The 18479-nt window shown below is 43.2% G+C and overlaps 1 protein-coding gene across 7 annotated transcripts in view; it reads right to left on the minus strand.

The window, feature by feature from the left end:
• The window catches only part of MTHFS (methenyltetrahydrofolate synthetase), a 297235-nt gene extending 279225 nt beyond the window's left edge, over positions 1–18010 (minus strand). For 5 of the 7 annotated variants that reach the window (XR_009501074.1, XR_009501073.1, XM_059915347.1 and 2 more), the window contains exons 1-2: positions 17827–18010; positions 9667–9928 (exon numbers count right to left, since the gene is read on the minus strand). Coding sequence is in view for 5 of the 7 variants with exons in the window: in XM_059915347.1 (XP_059771330.1) it covers positions 9667–9928; positions 17827–17943 (379 nt within the window). In the remaining 2 variants the exon portion in view is untranslated. Of the gene's footprint in view, positions 1–9666; positions 9929–17562; positions 17698–17826 lie in introns of those variants that run through there. The other 2 variants (XM_059915343.1, XM_059915348.1) reach the window with 2 other exon arrangements.
• Between the last annotated feature and the right edge of the window lie 469 nt (positions 18011–18479).

The following is an 18479-nucleotide window of genomic DNA, read 5'->3' on the forward strand; positions in this document are numbered from 1 at the left end:
ACATGCATGCCGCAACTGAGAGTTCACATGCTACAACTAAGGAGACTGCGAGCCACAACTAAGGAGCCCACGAGCTGCAACTGAGGAGCCCGCCTGCCGCACCTAAGGAGCCCATGTGCCGCAACTAAGACATAGTGCAACCAAATAAATAAATAAATATTAAAAAGAATTCTGCCTCTTCTCTCAATTTAACATATACAGAAACATACATAAACCTAATAGACATTTTAATACCTTGATTAAAGGTAATAAAATAAAAACTGAATTGGAAAAGGAGTTTAAACACCTGAAGTTCTATAGGTAGAGAGTTTTAAGTCACCTAGGTTAGTCCTTTTAATGACACTTAAGTGTTCCATAGTACATTCAATGAATCATTATGTTTGAATAGAACATTTAGCAGGCTAACACATCTTGGCAAGATACTTTTGCCAAGGTCATAATCCCTAAGGAAGTATCTTTTCATCTTAATGGGCTGGGAGTTAACAAAAAGTAAACTACCACTCTCGGAAATGAGAATATAGTCTGAAGTTGCTGCTGCAAAAGATAAAATAGACAATCCTGGAACAGCTCCAAGGAAGCCTACCATGTGTACACTTATCATTCATATGAAAGGCCCTGTTACAAGTGAAAGCCTAGGCTGTTCTTCCTGTGCATTTACTTGAATATAAATGACTGAAAAAAAAGCTTAACTTCACAACCAGTGTACTTTTAGATACATGTGACTTAGCGCAAGTTCTTCCTTGGGAAAATATGACGATGTTCCCATGCATACAATTACCAACAGTACCTGTTCCGTGAATAATGGTTCTGGTGCAGTATACTGTCAGGAGAGAAGGAAAATCCAGGTGGTAAAGCAACATTAATGAATGAGGTGTTAAGAAGAAAAATGGCACTTCAAAGGGCACTGGAGTGGAAAACAGGAGAACTGGGGGACCACTGCATTGTTATTAACTGCCTGTATGTCCTTGGGGAAGTCACTTGAACTCCGTGGGTTTCAATGATCCCCTCTGAACACAAGGAAGATGGAATGAGGACCATTAGTGTTTGCTCCACCTCCCTCAGTGCCTAACTCTGAAGGCAACGTTCTCAACTGTCCTGAGGGAGAGGTCACCCAAAACTCCTGCGAAGGCCTGTGGAGTGTGCAGAAGAACATGATAAGTTAATGCCCACAGACTGGATTATGAACGCAGCATGGACCCAGAGGCTGTTACACGCTTCACCGGGCACTCTGACTCAGGAGACGCAACAGACTTCAGTCTAGGTATGACTGTGCGTACTTGGCATTGTAGAAGGACACAGAGCAGCATCTCCACCTCCTCCTGGGCCCAGGAGCTACTCCAGCATGCAGCTTCTTTTGCTCCCTCATCCACATGGGGTGCATCAAGAGCCAAGGTGTGTGCAGGTCCCCTTGAGACCTGTGAGTTCCTACCAAGTTTTTACATGGATCAAGACTCAGAGACCCAAGGCCTATGCACCAACTCATAGCTCCCAACCCAGGTGCAACGGCACACAGCAGACACAGCAGGTACAACATTCCACCTGGATCTTAACTCTACACCTTCCCCAAAGCGAGTGCTGGGAGAAGATCAATTGCAAGGTTATTCCAGCCCAGGTCTAATGTGAACCCTTTATTCCCAAATACCAAATAAAAGTGTCACAGCATCTTATAAAACAACTATTTCTGATATACTTTTTAAAGTGCCCCTAGGTAGATGCTTATTATTTTTTAAATCCAGCTTTCCTTTAATGACTATAAAATATTGATCATCCATAAATTTATATAAGCGTTCTTTGAATTCATAATAGTGTTGGCTTTACCTCAAGACACTGTCACTGAAAGTCTGATGTGAACAACATGATGCTGGGGGACTTCCCTGGTGGCACAGTGGTTAAGACTCTGCACTCCCAATGCAGGGGGCCTGGGTTCGATCCCTGGTCAGGAAACTAGATCCCACATGCATGCCGCAACTAAGAGTTTGCATGCCACAACTAAGGAGTCAGCAAGCCACAACAAAGGAGCCTGCTGGCTGCAACTAAGGAGCCCGCCTGCTGCAACTGAGACCTGGTGCAACCAAATGAATAAATAAATAAAATATTAAAAAACAATAAGAAAACAAACAAAAAAAACATGATGCTGGCACCAGGAGTACAGATGATTTAGGAGAAGGGCTCTGCTCTTAAAGAGTCCAAGTCGGGGCTTCCCTGATGGCACAGTGGTTAAGAATCCGCCTGCCAATGCAGGGTACACGGGTTCGAGCCCTGGTCTGGGAGGATCCCACATGCCGTGGAGCAACTAAGCCCATGCACCACAACTACTGAGCCTGTGCTCTAGAACCCGCAAGCCACAACTATTGAGCCTGCGCTCTAGAGCCCGTGAGCCACAACTGCTGAAGCCCGCGCGCCTAGAGCCCGTGCTCTGCAACAAAAGAAGCCACAATAAGAGGCCCGCGCACCGCAGCAAGGAGTAGTCCCCGCTCGCTGCAACTAGAGAGGGCCCGCGTGAAGCAACGAAGACCCAACGCAGCCAAAAATAAATAAATAAAAATTAATTAATTAATTTTTTTAAAAAATAAAGAATCCAAGTCTCCAATGCTTTTTCCTGGGCCACGAAGCAATTCTCTGACATCCAGCTGGGTGTCCTACAATTCAACTCAATTCTGACACAGTCTACCTGGGGACAGTGTCAGATCCTACAGGGTAAGGGCTCAGTCCCACAAGACTGCCCGCCCTACCTGCAACCCCCATGCCAGATGCCAATGGCAAGTCCAGGTTGTTACCTGTACTTCTGACCTACAGGCTATACATCGGAGGTTCCCTCCTTGGGTTGGATTAACTTGATTAATTTGCTAGAGCAGCTCACAGGACTCAGAGAAACATGTTACTAACTAGATTACCAGTTGACTGCAGAAGGATACAGCCCAGGAGGAGATATACAAGGCAAGGTACAGGGAAAGGGCGCACAGCATCCAGCAGCTCCACGGGCTCGCCAGCCAGGAAGCTCTCCAAACCCCGTCCTTTGGGTTTTTATGGAGGCTTCACAGTAAAGGCATGATTGATTAAATCATTGGTCACTGGTGCCTGATTCAACATCCAGCCCCTCTCCCCTCCTCAGAAGTCAGTGCAGTGGGGAGACTGAAAATTCCAACCCTCTAATCAAAAGTTGACTCCCCTGGTTGCTTTCCAAAGTCACCACATCAACATAAACTCAGGTCTGGTTGAAAGGGGTGTGCTATGAATATCAAGACACCTTTATGGCTCTTATTACTTGGGAAATTCCAAAGATTTTAGGAGTTCTGCCAGAAACTGGGATGAAGACCAAATATGTATTTCTTATTATAAATCACAATATCGCAAAGTCTCTCAGCAAAGAAAAGAAATATACCCCCTAGGAGAATTTGTACAACAGGGGGATATATGTTAAGTGCTGGGTGAGTAAGAATTAGAGAAGAAAGGGACTTGAGGATTGGGGGCAGTCAAGGAAGTGTTAGAGAAGGTGACAACAGCTTATTGTTGACAATAACTGACTTTTTTGTTTGTTTGTTTTTGGTTTTGGTTTTTTTAAAGATTTATTGATTGATTGGTTGATTGATTGCTATGTTGGGTCTTCGTTTCTGTGCTAGGGCTTTCTCTAGTTGCGGCAAGCAGGGGCCACCCCTCATCGCGGTGCGTGGGCCTCTCATAATCGTGGCCTCTCTTGTTGCGGAGCACAGGCTCCAGACGCGCAGGCGCAGTAATTGTGGCTCACGGGCCTAGTTGCTCTGCGGCATGTGGGATCCTCCCAGACCAGGGCTTGAACCCGTGTCCCCCGCACCGGCAGGCAGACTCTCAACCACTGCGCCACCAGGGAAGCCCTAACTGATGTTTTTGATCCTTCACTACATGAGCCAGTTCACTACAAGGCACTTCACATACATCATCTTACTTTATCCTCTAAGCAGCACAATGAGTGGCCACTGCAACTATCCCTGATTTCATAGGGAAAAATGTGTACTTTGTGATGTTGAGTAATTTCCCCAAGTGGTAAAGCCTAGATTCAAATTCAGATCAGTCTGACTCAAAACGCAATGACATTAAGAGCTAGACTAAAAGATACCACCTGGAAGGAACACCTAAGACATTCTAGCCTTGAAAAACAGTAGGTGTAACCAAATTTCACAGTAATGCACATAGTGTGTTCTCAGATGACAACTCAACCACTGCAAAAACAACAGAAGCCACATCAGCAACAAGAGCCCCTTTATTGAGCACCTAGTATATGCCAAGCACTTTTCATTCAAGCTTCATAACAGACCTGTGAGGTAGCTTCATCCACTCACAGGTGACAAGACTGACACTCAAAGGAGTTCAACAACCTCCCCAAAGTCACATAGTTAGAAAGTAGCAAAAGTAGAACTCACATCCAGGCTTATCTGATTCCCAAGTCTGGGTTCTCGACTGCTGTGAAATACTGTCTTCCAGCAGACTACTTTGGCTGAAGCAGAGGAACTGCACCAGGCGGAAGAAGGAGTCAAGGTGAAAAGACAGAGAGGCCCAGACAGCGGCCTGAATGTTTAAATTTTATCCAGTATCCCTTCTCTTGGCAACAGTTAGCTAGCAGGAACCTCAGTCTGCTCAGGCACACAGATCTATGCTGGGTACCGGAAAAGGCTTGAACAGGGTAGATGGCCTGTGCAAAAGAGGTACTTTAGGAAAGGCAATATGGCCAGGAAACCAACTGGAAGTGTATTCCAATGGAACAGATATGAAGAATCAAAACTGTAGACAAAGGATTCCCCAAAACTGGAATTAGAGAGAGACAGGTGATAAAAACATTACAAAGAAAAACCTGGTAATACTTGATAACTGGATGGGTAGAAAAGAGACAAGAATAAGTTTATGTTTACAAACTGGCTACTAACAGAAATGTGAAAAACACAAAGAGAATGGTAAGAATGAATTTTGACATGCTGAAATCCAGGGACAGTGGGACATCTAAGTGGCAACAAAAAGCTGAACAGGACAGCACAAAGGAGAGGGCCCTGTGATATGCTGGCACAAATCTGCCTCCGGAGGACAACAGGTTGGTTAACTCCACAACTGCAGGGACCAGGTCCACCCTGTTCCCCGCTGCATCCCCCATCACTCCTCCCACAGACGAGCGCTCAAGAAATATCTTCTGAATAAAGTATTACAATCCAACCCAAATTTCTCCACCCTATCGTCAAGGATATCACGACTCTGCCAAATGCCTTGATGAAATTCATACCCACTCTCTTTATTATATTCTTGCAGGTGCCATGCAATCCTACTGAAGAAAGAAAGGAGGTCAATTTAATGGGAATGACTTCAATAAACCAATCCTAACCCTCCCAAAAGTACTGATCATGAACAACCTAGAGGGATGTTACACATGTCATGTTCAAAGATTCTGTCCTTGACACTGCCCCATTCAGTCACTTCAAAATGTTTTGGTTGAGGACTAGAAAGTCTTCATTATGATCATTTATTTATTTGAGTCATGTGTCAGGCACCCACACATAGGTATGAATTCCTAAAGAGCTTCCAGAAAGATCAAAAATAAAAAATCAGCCCTGACAAGGTTATGACTGCAAAGAGCCTGTTATATTCTATAGAATTTCAGAAATGATTGACAGCATAGATGAGTTTGATTTTGGACTGTCCAGTATCCATTGCCCTTGTTCTGGAAACAGTACTTCTTGTTCCTGTGGTGAATCGCTCCCAGCCCACTCTCAGCTCAGTGGTTTGGGTAGGGCCGCACAGGGGGGCACAGGACCGTGTCCAGTCAGTCAAACACATCCTTTCTCCCTGGTTACAGTGAGTGGCTCAGGGATGGACAAGTAAGACCCAGGCCTAGGTCACTCAGCCTCGTCCATGTCCTGGGCCACAGTGATTGATTTCAGAATGGCCACTTGATCCAATTCGGGTCAGTAAGAGTTAAGACCAGGACTTTACTGGGACCGTTAGAAAACAGACTTGCTCTTTTCTGCTGGGACTGCTAGCAGTAAGGATGCTGTGGAACCTGAACTACCACAGCCACCTGTGGCACCAAGAAATGAAGCCAACATAGATGAAAGCGGAGTCAAAAGGCAGAGACAGAGTAGATCCTAATGACTCTGATCTGGCCATATCTAAAGCTAGCCCTTCTGTGGATTTTTCAGTCTCTGGGCCAATAAAATCCTATTTTTGCTTAAGCCACGTTGAATTAGATTATGTCCTTTCAGTGGAAAGATTCCTGGCTAATCTAGTTGCCCAAGCAGCCCTCACTTTGAGAACAAATTCAGTAAAGAGGCAGCCCTTCCACTTCTTTTACCCTTCTGTTATTTTGCTATATACATAATACAAAAATAGCCCGTGTGAAATTTTTGCTTAGGAACTTATAATTGCAACTGAGGACACCAGAGCTCACTTTTTTCTAACCTGCCATAACGTGAGCGAACCAGAAAGATAAGCAGGCTACAGAAGCTATACTGGGGACAATCTGAGCTCTAGTCAGCTTGCAAACACTGTGAAGCCAGATTTATGCTGTAGCACTGAAGATGCCACATTCTAAACTGCTGATGTGAGTAAAAATCCACGGTGCAGAATGTGATGCTGGGAGATAACAAACAGCAGAGACTGCGAATCGAACATTCTATAAACAACAGCAAACAGCATTAGCTCCCAGGCTGCAATCGCAAGAAACTACAGGTATAATTCCCTAACCCTTTGCAATGCCGAGTGCAAGCATCTGCAAAGAAAAACACATGGGGAGAAAAAGCAACCTGTCCCACCAACACAGCATGAATAAATGGTATGGAGGAGAAAAAAAATGAATAAGCAGTTTTGTGAGTGAACTTTTTTCTATTCAGGGCCAAGCCCTGAACTTCTATATTCTTAATATTCTGTATCTTTTCATTTGACTTATATTTGATATATACGACAGGTTGGGATAGTCATTCTACTTACGTATGTTTTCTGTCTCCCCAGCTAAAGTGTGAGCGCCTTGAAGTCCAGGACCTTATCTTTCCAGAGCTAACACAGTGTCTGATACAAAGTAGATGTTCAGGAAATGTTTGTTGGAAATTATCAAAATGTTAAACACTCAGGTAGCATTGAGTTGACTGCATAATGAATAATCCTGCCTTCCTTGTTTAAAATTAATAATAGTTACCATTTACTGAATAGCTCCTATGTGCCAAATGGCGTGCTAAAACCTATATATAAATGATTTAGCTCATTTGTTTGAACTGAGTTTATCCTAACCAGGAAGTACAGCTAAGTTAAGAGGAAAGATCATGCTTCTTCCTTACTCTTCCCCGCTATCGTACTTAAACAGAAATAGAACAAAGGCATGAAGGTTCAGGGTGACACATTTTAGCTCAACCAAAGGAATATATTCTACAAGGAGCAGAGCTGTTCTACAAAGACAATGGGCTGCCTCTGGAGAAACTGGTTACTGGAGGATACCAAGTAGCATTTCAATCAGCCGGGACATCACAGAGTGATGCAAGCATGGAAGGAGCTGTTAATATGGTCAATCAGAATTAGGAAAGTGCCCTGGGCTTCACCCATAAGCCCGTGAGTCTGGAGAAGTAGTTGATGAAGTGTGAGCAATGCCAGAGCCTACAATTCCTATCTTTTCTTATCTATAAGCCTGGGCTACCTCCCAAGATACACTACATTCCCTTATGTTTCATTGTCTTAAAATGTTTTATAACGTTGGCATTCATCTGGTCTAGGAGGTAGATCTGAGTGTACTTTTGGTGTCTAAACATCTAGCAAAGCACAGGACTGTATAATATAGGAGAAAAAGTAGCAAAGTAAATAATCCCCCTACTACCATGAGACCTTGACTCTGTCCCTTCCCATGCTGTCATATTGATTTTATAGGTTATGTTGTAACAATAAAAAGGAACAGAAATTGAGAGAAGATTGCATAAAGCTTCACTGGGATTTCTTTGCGACTATTTAAGTCTTAATCAAAAATACATACCTCTAAGACAGGTTTGAGGCATCGTAGTACAAAATAGTACCCTTAGCTTGTTTTGCTTCCAGCTCTTTGACTGCTTGATAATGATTAAATCTCCCAAGTGGTTGTTGGCCAGGGAATAGCACATATAAAGGTCCAGCAGTAGAAAAAGCAAAATGGGGCTGGCCTAATTGAAAAGATACATACACTCCAATGTTCACAGAAGCTATCTGCAATAGCCAAGATATAGAAACAACCCAAGGGCCCATCAACAGGTGATTGGTTTAAGAAGATGTGGTGTACGTGTGTGTATACACACACACACACACACACACACACACACACACACACACACACAATGGAATACTACTCGGCCATAAAAAAGAATGAAACATTGCTATTTGTGGCAACATGGATGGATATAATATCAAACATTATATGATGTCACTTGTATGTGGACTCTAAAAAAAATAATACAAATTAATCTATATACAAAACAGAAACAGACTCACAGACATAGAAAACAAATTTACGGTTACCAAGGCAGATAAATTAGGAGTATGGGATTAACAGACACAAATTACAATGTATAAAATAGATAAGCAATGAGGATTTACTGTACAGCACAGAGAACTATATTTAATATCTTATAATAACCTATAATGGAAAATATATATATATATATATGACTGAATCATTCTGCTATACACCTGAAACTAACACAATATTGTAAATCAACTATATTTCAATTTTTTAAAAATGGGGTTGGGAAACTGGGAGAGATTCAGAGTGGCTGAAACTCAGACTATAAAGTGAGGGAGTAGAAAGATGTAAAAATGGGAAGAATAGCAAGGCCAAATCAGGAAGAGCCTTGTTAAGGAATGTTTGATTCAAACTAAGGGCAGCAGAAAGTCACTGAAAGACTTTAAACAGGGGAGAGAAATGGTCAGCTTTGCATTTCAGAAATCTTGTTTCAATTACTACATAGATAATAGATTGAGAGGGAGGAGAGGAAGAAGAGTTAGGAGGCTGTTGTAATAACCCAAGCAAGGGAAGATGGTGGCTTAGACTGCAGTGGTAGCAGTGGGATTAGAGAGGAGTGGACAGGTTCAATAAATAACTCAATAAGTAAAATCACCAGGACTCGGCAATGGGCACACATGGAACATGAGGGAAAGAGAAGAATCAAGGATGATCTTGAGATTTCTGGCATGGTGAATTGGGTGGTGATGGTACTATACACTAAGAGAAACACAGGATAGTGGGCATGAGGGAATATGATTCAGTTTGGAACATGTTGTGTTGGAGATGACCATGTGATACCCAAGTAGTTGACAGGTCTGAGCTGGAGATATAAATGCTTATAGCATTAACAATAAGGTACTCATTACCATACAGACCATAATTGAAACCATGGGAAATGCAATATTATTCAGGGAAAATGTATAATCCAACCCACAAGGTCAGGGCAGGAGTCTGTGAAAAGGCAACAATACCTTAATACCTTACTATTACAGTTGACACTTCACAGCTTACAGAGGGCATCGCACCCTAAACTAGGTTAGGCCGGTGTCTTGGAATATAAGTGAAATACAAATTCATCCTTGTAGGAAAAGTGACCCCCACTGACCCAACCATAACAAGCGGATCAGAGGTCTAACAACCCATCACAGCCTGAGAGTATCCTAAGGTGCAGATTCTAATACCGTAACACTCACCTGTGGACAAGGCCTCCTCCCGAACCTCGACCTCACTGGGCTGATGAATATTCCAGGATGTTTTGGGAAGTGAAGAGATTTCCTCAGGCGATGCTAATTTCACCATATCCATGTGATTGCTCTGGAACTGGTACCGTGGGATAAAGCAGGTTTTGCCTTGTTGGAAAATGTCCTTGATGATCTCTTCTGTCTCAATTTCATCTTGCATACTCAGAAAGATGGAGATTCTTTTGGACTTTTGATATTGACTATGGGTAAACACCTAAATGGGAAATGATGGCGGTTATAATTTCCAAGATTATACTTTTAAAAATTAGTGGCTCCCCTTAACAGTTTGAACACTTTCTCCTTTTTCTCTCAGCCTTCTCCAACCTCTTTATCCAAAAACAAACAAACAAAAACAGCAGAGTGGTATATAATAGGTCAAATAATACTGCATCCTGAAGCCTGACTTTAACTTCTGGACCCAACACTTACTTCTCTGATCCTTTTACACATCTCTGGCAGGTGTGACAATTCATTAAAAAGTCACTGTGAGGCCCTGCTGTCTGCATCGAGAATTCCAAGCTTGACCCCCACCTACCCGTTCTAGCAGACTTCAATCCTGTCACCCACTTCCCCGAGAGTCTCTGCTTTATTTTAACTCTGAACCTCTCACAAGCTTCTTTACTCCTTGGATGGTCAGCCTTCTCTCCTGCCAAATTCTACCCATTTAAGCCCAACTCAAGGCCTAACTTTCCCTGACTCCTAGAGAACCCTTACTATGTTTAGAGTCACTATACAACCTAACAATTATGTGTTGTCATAAGTTGATTATTAATTGTTTGGCGTGCCCTAAATGTAGCATCCTGGCCAGTCTGTAAACTCCCTGGGGCAGACAGCATGCCATACAGTCCTCTTAGCTCTACCCACCTCCGTCCCATCTGCTATAAGCTCTTCGGTTCAAATGAATGTTAAAATGTTCACAAAGATGGAAGGTGGGGGGATCCTGGAGAGGCAAAGGCCCTCTAAAAGCAAGTGCCATGTTGTAAAGAAGGTGCACCTGGGGGAAAGCAACCCTTCGTACTCAGTTTAATTAACTGATTAATTAATTTTTTGACCGTGCTGGTGTGCGTGATCTTAGCTCCCCGCCTAGGGATTGGACCCATGCCCCCTGCAGTGGAAGCACGGAGTCTTAACCACTGGACCGCCAGGGAAAGTACCCCCTTTGTACTCAGTTTAATCATTCATGAAGCAGAAGAAATGGGCTGAGCTTTGCTCACACAAGAAATTTTAATAATCTCAGAACTTCCCCAGTCTCAGAAGTTAGCTCTTAGTTCCCTTTTTTTTTTCTTCCTTTTCTGTTCTTCCCTGTTCTCCGAGCTGAGAAGGAAAAGTTACTGCAGAAGTGACTTATAGGGCTTTCCTGGTGGTGCAGTGGTTAAGAATCCACCTGCCAATGCAGGCGACATGGGTTGGAGCCCTGGTCCGGGAAGATCCCACATGCCACGGAGCAACTAAGCCCGTACGCCACAACTACTGAGCCTGCGCTCTACAGCCCGCGAGCCACAACTACTGAGCCCATGTGCCACAACTACTGAAGCCCATGTGCCTAGAGCCTGTGCTCCACAATAAGAGAAGCCACCACAATGAGAAGCCCACGCACTGCAACAAAGAGTAGCCCCAGCTCGCCACAACTAGAGAAAGCCCGCATGCAGCAACAAAGACCCAATGCAGCCAAAAATAAATAAATAGATTTATTTTTTTTTTAAAAGTGACATAATATGAGTGCCAGAAAGACACAGGCACAGAAAGTCAAGTTATTCCTAATAAAAAGGGACACAGAAGTTAAGTAGATATAGCACACCAAACCAGTGCTAAGGAAGGAAGTTAACTCTACCTTTCTGAGCAGTTACATAGCTGTTATCAGGCCTGAAGTGGGCAAAGCAAATGGAACTGTGAAACCCAGAAGTTGGGCAGACCTGAGGTTTTTGGCACCCAAGTACTTTCTGGGAAAGTTAAATGTCTATATTGTTCTCTTTAAAGCAGAACACAGAAAATCAAAAGCTGAATAAGCAGTAATAAACATCAGTTAAAATTCAGTGTGAGACTATGTATACACACTTATCTTTCTTTCTTCCTCAAATCTCATTTATATGACAGTAAAAAAGCACACAAAAAAGAAAGCCAGGATAGCACTGATAACAAGAGGATAGAGATTTCACTAGTTTCTGCAAGACAGAGTGGATGGGACAGTATTTACAGACAAAAGAGCAGCAGATCACAACACTTGGGGAACATGGATGTAGGTTAGACAGAATCCATTCTTCCCATGGAATTCCAAAGTGACTACAAAAAGCAAAGGAAATCCCCATTAGCTATCACACCTTCATTCATAAATATGTACAGACAGTAACAGTTCATCAAACATTTTAGAAAGCCAAAACACAAATTAGAAGGATTTTTTAAAAGGGGGATTGATACAGCCACTATGGAGAACAGTACCTTAAAAAACAGTTCCTTAAAAAACTAAAAATAGAACTACCATATGATCCAGCAGTCCCACTCCTGGGCATATACCCAGAGAAAACCATAATTCAAAAAGACACATGCACCCCAGTGTTCATTGTAGCACTATTTACAATAGCCAGGACATGGAAGCAACCTAAATGTCCATCAACAGAGGAATGGATAAAGAAGATGTGGTATATATATACAATGGAATATTACTCAACCATAAAAAGGAACGAAATTATGCCATTTGCAGAGACGTGGATGGACCTAGAGACTGTCCTACAAAGTAAGTCAGAAAGAGAAAAACAAATTAATGCATATATGTGGAATCTATAAAAATGGTACAGATGAACCTATTTTCAAAGCAGAAACAGAGACACAGGTGTAGAGAACAAACATATGGATACCAAGGGGGAAAGGGGGTGGGGTGGGAGGAACTGGGAGACTGGGATTGACAGATATACCCTAATATGTATGAAACAGATAACTAAGGAGAACCTACTATATAGCACAGGGAACTTTACTCAGTGCTCTGTGGTAACCTAAATGGGAAGGAAATCCAAAAAACAGGATATATGTATAAGTATGGCTGATTCGCTTTGCTGTACAGCAGAAACTGACACAGCAGTGTAAAGCAACTATACTCCAATAAAAATAAATAAATAAATAAAAATAAAAGAGGAGGTGGGGGGAGTGATCCAGCAGGAAACTGAGATAATTATAATTCCGAGAACATGGATTTTAAAAAATTCTAATTAGTTTTCTCAGACAAGTTCAAGAAGATAGGTGCATCTATAAAACAACAGGCTGCTTTGGAAAGAAAGCAATCGGAGAATTAAAAAATACCTGGAAATTAAAATTAAGATTACCAAAATTAAAACAATTCAGGAGAAAGCCTCAAGTAGGGGAAAAAGACAAAGATGTGGGGAAAATGAGAAAAAATGTTAAGAGACATAGAAGATCAATCTAGGATTTTTACTATTTGATTAACAGGAATTGCAGAAAGGAAAAGAAGTAATCAAAGACATAATAGATAAAGATACCAGTCTTCAGACTGAATGGAGGTCATGGATGCTGAGCAGAACAAAGAAAATTAATTTTAAACTTGAAATTCAAACTCTCAATCAGGTAAAAACATTTCCTAATGTATAAAGTATTAAAAACTTTACCCTCATAGATATTTTCTCCCAAAAAAAGTTACTAGAGAATACAATCTAATAAAATATCAACAAAAAAAAAGGGGATTCTCTGGTGGCGCAGTGGTTAAGAATCCGCCTGCCAATGCAGGGGACACGGGTTCGAGCCCTGGTCCAGGAAGATCCCACATGCCGCAGAGCAACTAAGCCCACGCGCACAACTACTGAGCCTGTGCTCTAGAGCCCGTGAGCCACAACTACTGAGCCTGTGTGCCACAACTACTGAGTGTGCGCTCTAGAGCCTGCGAGCCACAACTATTGAGCCCACATGCCACAATTACTGAAGCCCACGCGCCTAGAGCCCGTGTTCTGCAACAAGAGAAGCCCCCGCAATGAGAAGCCCGCACACCACAACAAAGAGTAGCCCCCGCTCACCGCAACTAGAGAAAGCCTGCACACAGCAACAAAGACCCAACGCAGCCAAAAATAAATAAAGAAAATAAAGAAAAAGAAGAAGGAAGGAAAAGATCTAAGAGAGAAGATACTGGATTCAAGAAACAGCCCTAACTTAAAAGCAGAGAATGAGGAACCCCAGGGCAATGGCTATAGCACAGACTGAAAGTCGACCAGACCAGAAGGAGCAGTGGACTAGAGTACTTTCAAGAAGAAAGTGGATTTATTTTAACAGACAAAATGAAAAAGAATCTATTGATAAGGCATATTCTTGTTTTGCCAAAAAGGAAAAACAAAGGCAATCAGAAACTTGAACAGAGAGCTAAATTAGAAATTTATACTCCAAATAGAAAAATTAAGCACGCCATAATTTCAAGCAATTATAAAGCATAAGAAAAAAGAAAGTATTTGAGGGCTTCCCTGGTGGCGCAGTGGTTGAGAATCTGCCTGTCAATTAAGGGGACACGGGTTCGAGCCCTGGTCTGGGAAGATCCCACATGCCGCGGAGCAACTAGGCCCGTGAGCCACAATTACTGAGCCTGCGCGTCTGGAGCCTGTGCTCCGCAACAAGAGAGGCCACGATAATGAGAGGCCCGCGCACCGCGATGAAGAGTGGCCCCCACTTGCCGCAACTAGAGAAAGCCCTTGCACAGAAACGAAGACCCAACACAGCCATAAATAAATAAATAAATAAATAAAAATGAAAAAACAAAAACAAAAAGAAAGTATTTGATATTAACACTTGAAACATTCCCCTCCTAGCCACACACATCTAGTGACATTGAATTGTATATCCTTTTCTTACACATTCAATGATACAATTTGTTTCTGTAGTGAACACTATATATATAACCACAATACTGTAAATACTATTTACTTGAATTTCAAGTTTGAAAATCAGGCACAGAAAATGCTCAGTAGACTCATTATAGTTATAGAACAGAACACAAATATTATAAAAACTTGGCAATGTAAATATAATGATACAGGTGTCAGAAATAGGCAGATAGAATGGAAAACAAAATGAGTACTTGGCACTAATTTCCTCATCTTATTTGTTGAGGAGTCAAGATATGGCATAAAGTATAATTTCTTTACCACACATTACTTTTCTGATAAAATTCTAAATTATTAAAAAAATGCTGTGTCAATAAGAATAAATTTGCCTTTTTAAAAATTATTGGGAGAAAGGCATCATTTAATACCTTTACTGTATTGAACATGCACTATGGCAAAACACTGTTCTAGTGCCAGTATGTTGATATTTTGGGCCTGGATCCATTGGTTGGTCATGAAGTCAACAGTGGGTTACAATCAGCAAATGAAATAGAAAATATTAAAGTTCGTTGTATATAGTAAGAGTTGTCAAACACCTGGTTGTGAGACAGATTTCTTATATGAGTACATTTATTTGTATGGAGTAAAATGTGTTTATTACTGGGAGTCATGGGTCTGCTTTTGAATTTTTCTCTCTCTGATGCCAGCTCTCAGTTGTCAATCTACTGGTATCAGTGGTTCTGTCTCTATATGGCTACTATTCCCACCTGGAGTTTTTTTTAATTCTAATCTACTATAGACAAAGAAACCAAACTGAACTCATCTTTATTGTTCCCATGCCCCTCCAAAATCTGCTCCAACTCTTACCTTCCTTGTGCCTAGTAATGTTCAAAACCCTTTATCCCCAGCTCTAAAGTTTGGAATCATAGGTGACCCCCCTTTTCCAGTACTCTCTAATCTCCATCCAGTTAATTGCCAAGTCCCGCTGATTCTCACTACATAGTCTCTCATTTACCTGCTTTTTCCCCTCACCTTCACCGCCCATGCCCTTGTTTACATCTTTATTACCTCTCACCCAAATTATCACAACAGCCCCTTACTGGTCTCCATGTATTTTTTTTCTCATTCTTCCACCCCCAACCCATTTTCCAAAAATGCTGCCAATATTCTCTTCCTAAAGGATATATCAAATATATGTAAAGCACTCAATGCATCCCTTAACACACTTCTTTAACCTTCACGATAGGTCTTCAGGGATGACATTATCCTTCTTACAGATAAGGAACCAGAGGCTCAGAAAGATTAGGGGACTTGTCCAAGGCCATATGCAGCTAAAACGCAGTGGAGCCAGATTAAATCCAGAGCTAGAGTTCCAAAACCCATGTTAAATTGTCTTTCCTTCTCTTGCCAAAATATTCCTGCACATGTTCACCCACCCTATCTTCCCTTCACCTGACAAAATTCATCTTGTACTACAAAATATTTCTCAAACATCTCCCCATAGAAAGAAAGCCTTCTGATTCCTCCTCCCCTAAGCTTGGTTTCTACAGCTTTGGTGTTTACCTTTACCGTACATCTCAAAGCACTGCAATTCTTTATTCACATGTCTGTTTCCTCTTGAAGACTCTCTGCTCCTTCAGAGCAACAATCCTACCTTAATATTTATTTGGCTGCGCTGGGTCTTTAGTTGCAGCACGTGGGATCTTTTAGTTGCGGCATGCAGGCTCTTAGTTGCGGCATGCAGGATCTAGTTCCCTGGCCAGTGATCGAACCCGGGCCCCCTGCATTGGGAGCGCATAGTCTTAACCACTGGACCACCAGGGAAGTCCAACAAGCCTATCTTTTTCATTCCTACAACCCAGTACATAGCAAAGTATGGCCCACAGTATGAGTTCAATATATGTGAATTAATTAGCTAAATTTTAAGCACCTAGAGAGTAAGGATAAGATTCTATACTTCTCTACATCCACTAAAGCAACTAATGCCTTCCTCATATAGCTAAAAATACTGAGTTTGAATAAATAAACTAACATCTGCATAGATCCCCTCCTGCACACCTATGTATATGAAGAGGGGGATGAAATGCTTGTATTTGCTTTACTGCTTTAACCCATAGGAACCTTGAATTTGAGAAACTAATGGATGATAGACTAGCGAAGGATAATTTAAAAATTCTCACGGCGTATCTAATTTCAAGGGACATCAAGGAAAAGAACTCCCATGCTAATTTCCGAATATAACATTGGTATCTATGTCAGAGACAGGATGCTGGGGAAGACGGATCATTAGTTTGACTTAGAATTACTAACATTTACTTATTCACGGGACATCAATTTTTTTTCCCTCGGGCGTCCAACAAAAACCAGTCTCCCAGACATCTTTAGCACATGCCTTCAGGACAGGATCTATCCGCCATTTTACTGATACGAAAACTGGCATTACATGAACTTGTATTATACTACACGGTAGTATATAACAAGTCAGTCTGCGAAAGTAACAAAATCGAGGTATTATAACCAACAGGCACGAAACTGGACTCATTCCCCTAATTTCCCTCTTCTGCTTCCTATCTTCTTGGGCAGCCTAAGTATGAGAATCAGTTCTTTCATTAATTCAGAAAAGCATTTAATGTTCACCTACTGAGTGATAGGAGGAGGCTAGGCCCTGAGGCTACGGAGACAGGGCTCTGCCCTCCACAGGCTCAGTGAAGGGCTTCCATCCTTGAGCATCTCTGCACCCCATCTTGGGCTCCCTCGTCTGAAGTAATTGCATCTTTCTCTGATCATTTTACTGCTATGACTGGACTCTAATTTTTTTTATTTTTTATTTTTTGGTCGCGTTGCGTGGCATGTGCGATCTTAATTCCCCGACCAGGGAGCCAACCCGCGCCCCCTGCAGTGGAAGCGCGGAGTCCTAACCACCGGACCGCCGGCGGGAAGTCCCCTGTAATTCATTCAGACTCACTGAAGGCACACTGGCGCTCAGGTGTCCGCCCGTCTCCCCCTCTAGATCTTTCTGCTCTTACGCTGCTCTTACCTCAGCAGTGTGTCACCCACTTCCATCCTCTCCCTCACAAACCCCATAACTCTCCACGGCGCCATCGCCCCGGGACACTGAGCACAACATCGTCCCAGCACCTACAACAGGACTTGCGCGCGCTCAGGGGAACACTGCGCGCCTTCAGCGGACGTGCGCGCGCCGGACGGACGTGCGCGCGTCGGAGGCCTGCGCCTGCGCAGATCCGCAGGCCTGAAGGCGTCCGGCCCCGGCGTTACGGTGGCTGTCGTCGCGTTCTCCCACCTTCTGGGCCAAGAGGCGGGACTGGCGCAGCCGCTCCTCGGCGCTCAGCGCCCGCAAACGCCGCTTCAGCTCGGCCCGCAGGCTCCGCTTGGCGCTGCTCACGGCCGCGGCCGCCATCTCGCGGGTGCGATCCGGGTCCCGTCCGCAGGCCGCTGGGTCCGCCCGCCCCGGGGAGTGTCCGGGCTCGGCCGGGCGCGCCCCCCGCTTCCGGGTCGCCGGGCGCACCACGCCTCCCGCCCTTGGTACCCGAACTAAGTGCCTTCGCGGTCAATGTACGCCCCTCCCCCAGCAAGTCGAAGGCAGCCGTGACAGCTCTGCACGCCTGACCTCCCTGGGCCGGCGGTACTACTGGAAGTTCTGTAAAGGCTCAGGATTCCCTGGGTGCCACGTGTCGTGTAGTACTGGGGCTCTCTGGGGCCTGAAAAGGCAAAGGCAGGCCGAATAGAGAAATCTATATGATACGCAGTCCTGTTAGCTAAAGGGAAGATGACTTTTTTAGTCTGTAATAAAGACTTCCTCTTTTTCTTTTCCAGTAGCTGGGAGGGAGCTGGTTTACTGCCGATGGGCGGGACAGATCCTTGATGAAGCAAGTGATTTTCTGTTACTATCAGCATGTCTCTTCTGTTCACCTCTGGAGAACTCAGGACTGAAAG

Source organism: Balaenoptera ricei, chromosome 2 (assembly GCF_028023285.1).
Source record: "Balaenoptera ricei isolate mBalRic1 chromosome 2, mBalRic1.hap2, whole genome shotgun sequence".
Taxonomy (NCBI): Eukaryota; Metazoa; Chordata; class Mammalia; order Artiodactyla; family Balaenopteridae; genus Balaenoptera; species Balaenoptera ricei.